Source organism: Anolis sagrei, chromosome X, assembly GCF_037176765.1.
Source record: "Anolis sagrei isolate rAnoSag1 chromosome X, rAnoSag1.mat, whole genome shotgun sequence".
NCBI lineage: Eukaryota > Metazoa > Chordata > Lepidosauria > Squamata > Dactyloidae > Anolis > Anolis sagrei.
In genome coordinates this window covers 51253640-51260918 of record NC_090034.1, presented here as the reverse complement: position 1 = coordinate 51260918, position 7279 = coordinate 51253640, and the positions used below count along the sequence as shown (strand labels likewise).

The window sequence follows — 7279 nt, the reverse complement described above, 5'->3', positions numbered from 1 at the left end:
TTTCTTAAGATTGGCTCTGCATCTCGTGGTGCCAGAGCGTAATCTGTTCAGCGCCTTCCAAGTTGCCCAGTCTTCTGAGTGCCCAGGGGGGAGTCTCTCATCTGGTATCACCCATGAATTGAGGTGCTGGGTTTGGGCCTGCCACTTTTGGACTCTCGCTTGCTGGGGTGTTCCAGCAAGTGTCTCTGTAGATCTAAGAAAACTATGTCTTGATTTAAGTCGTTGACGTGCTGGCTAATACCCAAACAGGGGATGAGCTGGAGATGTCTCTGCCTTGATTCTTTCACTATTGGCTGCTACTTCCTGGCGGATGTCAGGTGGTGCAATACCGGCTAAGCAGTGTAATTTCTCCAGTGGTGTGGGTCGCAGACACCCTGTGATAATGCGGCATGTCTCATTAAGAGCCACATCTACTGTTTTAGTGTGGTGAGATGTGTTCCACACTGGGCATGCATACTCAGCAGCAGAGTAGCATAGCGCAAGGGCAGATGTCTTCACTGTGTCTGGTTGTGATCCCCAGGTTGTGCCAGTCAGCTTTCGTATGATGTTTCTAGCGCCCACTTTTTGTTTGATGTTCAGGCAGTGCTTCTTGTAGGTCAGAGCACGGTCCAAAGTGACTCCCATGTATTTGGGTGCGCTGCAATGCTCCAGTGGGATTCCTTCCCAAGTAATCCTCAGAGCTCGGGATGCTTGTCTGTTCTTAAGGTGAAAGGCACATGTCTGTGTTTTAGATGGATTAGGGATCAGTTGGTTTTCCCTGTAATAGGCAGTAAGAGCACCTAGAGCTTCGGAGAGCTTCTGTTCAACCATCTCAAAGCTCCCTAATAATAATAATAATCATCATCATCATCATCATCATCACCATCATCATCCCAAGGGCTTTGCGGAGCACAGTTTGAAAACCCTTGCTCTAGATTATGTTTCTCAACCTTTCTAATGACGCGACCCCTTAATACAGTTCCTCATGTTGTGGTGACCCCCAACCATAAAATTATTTTTGTTGGTACTTCATAACTGTCATTTTGCTCCTGTTATGAATTGTAATGTAAATATCTGATATGCAGGATGTATCTTCATTCACTGGACCAAATTTGGTACAAATACCCGATACACCCAAATTTGAATACTGGTGGGTTTGGAGGGGGGCGTTAGATGTTGTCATTTGGGAATTGTAGTTGCTGGGATTTATAGTTCACTAACAATCAAAGAGCATTCTGAGCTCCACCAACAATGGAATTGGACCAAACTTGGTACACAGAACTCCGATGACCAACAAAATACTGGAAGGATTTGATGGGCATTGACCTTGAGCTTAGGAATTGTAGTTCACCTACATCCAGAGAGCCCTGTGGACTCAAACAATGATAGATTTGGACCAAACTTGGCATAAATACTCAATATGCTCAAATGTGAACACTGGTGGAGTTTGGGGAAAATCGACTTTGACATTTGGGAGTTGTAGTTGCTGGGATTTATAGTTCACTTACAATCAAAGAGCATTCTGAACCCCATCAGTGATAGAATTGGGCCAAATTTTCCACACAATACTCCCATACCTTGAAGGGAGTCACGGGCGCGAGCCTTCCTCCAGCTTTGCACGCTCTCCCTCACCTGCACATGTGCACCACACTGCCATGCACCGAGCACGCCTGCTTGGAGTGTCAGAAACAGCCCTCCCCTTGGCTGAGAGGCCAGCCAATCACAGTAGAGGAGGGCTTTTGGGGGGAAGATTTGCTGTCTGCTTCCAAAAAGGAAGAGAAGGATCATAGAATCATAGAGTTGGAAGAGACCTCATGGGCCATCCAGTCCAACCCCCTGCCAAGATGCAGGAAAATTGCATTCAAAGTACCCCCGACAAAAGGCCATCCAGCCTCCAAAGCAGGAGCCTCCACCACACTCCGGGGCAGAGAGTTCCACTGCTGAACAGCTCTCACAGTTCATTAGTTCTTCCTAATGTTCAGATGGAATCTCCTTTCTTGTAGTTTGAAGCCATTGTTCCCTGTCCTAGTCTCCAGGGCAGCAGAAAACAAGCTTGCTCCCTCCTCCCTATGACTTCCTCTCACATATTTATACATGGCTATCATGTCTCCTCTCAACCTTCTCTTCTTCAGGCTAAACATGCCCAGTTCTTTAAGCTGCTTCTCATAGGGTTTGTTCTCCAGGCCCTTGATCATTTTAGTCACCCTCCTCTTCAGCCTTCTCTGCCAAAGGGGTTCCGAAGACCATCAGAAATATATGTTTTCTAATGGTCTTTGGCAACCCCTCTGAAACCCCCTCGCAACCCCCACAGAGTCCCGACCCCCAAGTTAAGAAACACTGCTCGAGATGCTAGACTGCCATCAATGAAGCCTAGGATTGCTTTGGTCGTTTTCACACTATCGGCTCACGTTGCACTTGTGATCAACTCATGATCACTCCATGCCATGCAACTATCAGCTTCCTGGTCCTGACACAGAGCACATGGTCAAGAACAGGATGCTGCAAGGACACATGAATCAGCCGTAAAAGTCAATGGCCCTGAGGTGTGAGAAGGTGGGCTCTGGTATAGGGAAGGAGCAGACACGAGGCACCTGAGGTTTGGGGTGATTAATGACATTGTAGCGAAGGCCCTATAATATAGATGGGCGCTAGTGTGAGACTCTTGTCTTCCGAACAATCAGCATGTCTGGTATTTTCAGCCCCTGTGTGTCTTGGCTTGTTCTTTCAAGAGAAGACTCAACCCACAGCAACACAGTTGGAGGAAAGACCGCTTACATCGACTAAGACGCCTATATTTGAGCATTTCGTTTTTATTGCCAAAGTGTCACACCGTTGGGATTCATTCCATGAGTCTCACAATGGAGTTGGTCAAGGGCAGCCTTGCCTACCATTCCAGAGCCTCCCCGACAAGTGGCATGAGGAATTCCGAGTGCCGGATGCCGAGGGAGTAGGAGGGGGCCCTTGCCCTGTGGATTGTCACCTTCTCGGGGCTGTGTGCACCAGGCCCCGGGGTTGGGAGACCCCCTTTGCCCTGCTTGAACCTCCCCAGCATGGAGAAGGCCGGCGAGCGGCACAGGTAGACGTCAGGGTCCGTCGTCTTGTAACGGCCAGGCCCCGGTGTTCGTTGGAGGTCCTCCGAGTGACCACCTTTGGCGCTCCGGCCAGCAACGGAGAAACTGGGGCTGGAGGCTTTGTAGGGGACGTGGGGGCCCAGGAGTGAAGGGAGAGTGTAGCTGTTGGGGGCCGGGACGGGGTCCACCGGGCGGGGCTTGGTCCGGGCCCCGATTGAGAAAGAGGGTGGCCGCTGATGGGATGGAGGAGGCACCTTCTCCAAGTGGTAGGTTGCAGGTCCGGGAGTCCGAGGAATACCTGGAAAAGGCAAGGAGCACAACAGCATTGAGACAGACTGGCCTCATAGTATGTCATTCATAGAATACTAGGGTTGGAAAAGACCCCAAGGGAAAGCACAATCCAATCCCTCCTGACAGATGGACATCCAGCCTCCTTGATATTTGATGGCACCTGGGAAAATAGAGCTATAGCATCCTAGAGTTGGAAGAGACCCACAAGGGCCATTCCAGTCCTACCCCATTCCACCAACAAAGCCCTCTTGACAGATGGCCATCCAGCCTCATTTACATTTGATGACATATGGGAAAATAGGGGTACAGCATCCTATAGTTGGAAGTGAACCCAAGGACCATTTGGGCTGACCCTATTCCACCATCAAAGCCCTCCCGACAGATAGCCATCCAGCCTCAATGACATTTAAAGGCATATGGGAAAATAGGGCTACAGCATCCTAGAGCTGGAGGAGATCCCAAGGGCCATTCCAGTCCGACCCCATTCCACCAACAAAGCCCTCCCGACAGACGGCCACCCAGTCTCAATGACATTTGAAGGCAAATGGGGAAATAGGGCTATGACATCCTAGAGTTGGAGGAGACCCCAAGGAGCACTCGGGCCAACTCCATTCCACCATCAAAGCCCTCCTGACAGATCGCCATGCAGCCTCAATGACATTTGAAAGCACATGGGAAAATAGGGCTATAGAATCCTAGAGTTGGAGGAGACCCCAAGGGCCATTCCAGTCCGACCCCATTCCACCATCAAAGCCCTCCCGACAGATGGCGACCCAACCTCATAGACATTTGAAGATTCATGGAGAAATAGAGCTAAATCATCCTGGAGTTGGAGGAGACCCCAAGGGCCATTTGGACCGACCCCATGCCACCATTAAAGCTTTCTCGACAGATAGCCATCCGGCCTCACTTACATTTGATGACACATGGGAAAATAGGGCTACGGCATCCTAGAGTTGGAAGAGACACCAAGGGCTATCAAGTGCAACCCCCTTCTGGCCATTTAGACTTTGTGTGTGTGTGTGTGTGTGTATGAATCCTAGAGTTGGAAGAGACTCCCAAGGCCCATCCCAACCAATCCCCATTTCTGCCATATAGGAACATGCCACCAAAGCACACTCTCTCAGCCTCAGGGAACTCCTTAATAGGCTTGAGAAGCTAGAGAAGCCCAAATGGGGACATGATATGGTAATATTTGAGTCTGACATGTGTGTGTGTGTATATATATAGTTCCTTCCAGCTTACCCTTAGGCTTGCTTCGCGCCAGCATGGAATAGGAGGGTCCCTTGGCTCTGCCGAAACGTGTGAGCTCAGGCTCGACATAATAGCGTGGCCCAGGACTGGAGTCCTTTGGATGGACTGAAAAACACATTTAAAAGGACAATATACCTTCAGGAATTAAACCCATGGTTCTTTGCCGCTACAATTAGATACTCACTGCTGTTGTTGAGCCTCTGGTGGAAAGAGTAAGCCGGGCTGGCAAAGCGGGTGTAATCATGGTTGGCAAAGCCCACGGTTGGAGGCAAGCTGTAACGCCCGGGTCCAGGTCCTGTTCGGGAGGGTAAAATGATCTTTAAATATAGGCTGGATGGCCATCTGTTGGGAGGTATTGGATTGTGTCATCCTTCCTAGTAAAAGGGGTTGGATTGGATGGCCTTTGGGGGTCCCTTCCAACCCTAGGATTCTGATATATATATATATACACACACACACACACACACAAATACATACACACACACACACGTTTCCTGCATGGGAGGCCCTTGTCCGTTTCAAGCAAGTACAAATGTTGCAATTAGCAAGCTTGAATTAGCATTGGAGTAGCCATGAAACTGCAAAGTCAATCAGTGAGGGTCTCTGCATAGAGGTAGCGTGACCTCTGTTGCCTGGAGGCACCCTCTGTGGAATAATGCCCAGGGTGGGAGAAAGAACCCTTGTCTGTTTGAAGCAAGTGTAGATGTTGCAATTAGCAAGCTTGAATTAGCCTTGGAGTAGCTGTGAAGCTGCAAAGTCAATCAGTGAGGGTCTTCATAAAAGTAACCTGGCCTTGTTTGGCTGAAAGCATCTTCTGTGGAATGATGCACATTGGAATTGGAGTCTGGGGTTCTTCTCCTTCTCCTTATATATACCGTATATACTCAAGTATAAGCCAACCCGAATATAAGCCGAGGTATCTAATTTTACCCCCCAAAACTGGGAAAACGTGTCGACTCAAGTATAAGCCGAGGGTGGGAAATGCAGCACATACTGGTCAATTTCAAAAGGAAAATAGATACCAATAAAATTACATTAATTGAGGTATCAGTAGGTCCAATGTTTTTGAATATTTACATAAAACTGTCATTTAAGATAACTGTCCAACTCTGATGAAACCATTATTTTCATCTTCTTCAATGTAAATGTGCTTATGTATCCTTGCAATAATACTAAAGAGAATAAGATAATAAATGTAATAATTTATTAATAAAAATAAATTATTACATTTATTATTATTATTGATTAAGACAATGGAAATGTAGTAATAAGAGGTATAATAGAGTAAAATAATAAATGTAAATAATAAATGTAATCACAATAATAAAGTAAAATAATAAATGTAATAATACTAATAGAGTAAAATTATAAATGTAGTACAAATAATAATAATAATAACAGATTAAAATAATAAATAACCTTGACTCGAGTATAAGACGAGGGGGACTTTTTCAGCCTAAAAAAAGAGCTGAAAAACTAGGCTTATACTTGAGTATATACAGTATATATTATTACAATACATTATTACAATATATTATTATTATTATTATTATTAAATTACATGTACATAACAACACAGAACATATGCACATTAGGTCCAAGTGTCTGGGGTTGTTCATATATATTATTACAATATATTGTTGTTGTTATTATTATTATTAATTTACATGTACATAACAACATAGCACACATGCACATTAGGTCCAAGTGTCTGGGGTTGTTCATATATATTATTTCAATATATTATTATTATTATTATTATTATTATTAATAATAATAATAATAATTTACATGTACATAACAACATAGCACACATGCACATTAGGTCCAAGTGTCTGGGGTTGTTCATATATATTATTTCAATATATTGTTGTTGTTATTATTATTATTAATTTACATGTACATAACAACATAGCACACATGCACATTAGGTCCAAGTGTCTGGGGTTGTTCATATATATTATTTCAATATATTATTATTATTATTATTATTATTATTATTATTAATTTACATGTACATAACAACATAGCACACATGCACATTAGGTCCAAGTGTCTGGGGTTGTTCATATATATTATTTCAATATATTATTATTATTATTATTATTATTAATTTACATGTACATAACAACATAGCACACATGCACATTAGGTCCAAGTGTCTGGGGTTGTTCATATATATTATTTCAATATATTATTATTATTATTATTATTATTATTATTAATTTACATGTACATAACAACATAGCACACATGCACATTAGGTCCAAGTGTCTGGGGTTGTTCATATATATTATTTCAATATATTGTTGTTGTTATTATTATTATTAATTTACATGTACATAACAACATAGCACACATGCACATTAGGTCCAAGTGTCTGGGGTTGTTCATATATATTATTTCAATATATTATTATTATTATTATTATTATTATTATTAATTTACATGTACATAACAACATAGCACACATGCACATTAGGTCCAAGTGTCTGGGGTTGTTCATATATATTATTACAATATATTATTATTATTATTATTATTATTATTATTATTATTAATTTACATGTACATAACAACATAGCACACATGCACATTAGGTCCAAGTGTCTGGGGTTGTTCATATATATTATTTCAATATATTGTTGTTGTTATTATTATTATTAATTTACATGTACATAACA

The 7279-nt window shown here is 43.2% G+C and overlaps 1 protein-coding gene across 1 annotated transcript; it reads right to left on the bottom strand.

Moving 5' to 3' along the window:
• Positions 1–2781: 2781 nt before the first annotated feature.
• Positions 2782–4694, bottom strand: CIMAP1D (CIMAP1 family member D). The gene is made up of 2 exons (XM_060785756.2): positions 4587–4694; positions 2782–3348 (listed from the first exon to the last, which is right to left on the bottom strand). Exons 1-2 carry the CDS (start codon positions 4609–4611, stop codon positions 2864–2866), a joined length of 510 nt encoding a protein of 169 aa, XP_060641739.2. The 5' UTR covers positions 4612–4694; the 3' UTR covers positions 2782–2863.
• Between the last annotated feature and the right edge of the window lie 2585 nt (positions 4695–7279).

Excerpts from the sequence above, each read along its gene's own strand:
- CIMAP1D (XM_060785756.2), bottom strand. The coding sequence starts at position 4,611 with ATGCTGGCGCGAAGCAAGCCTAAGG. Across the intron at positions 3,349-4,586 it reads GGCGCGAAGCAAGCCTAAGG|GTATTCCTCGGACTCCCGGA; the intron begins GTAAGCTGGAAG and ends TGCCTTTTCCAG.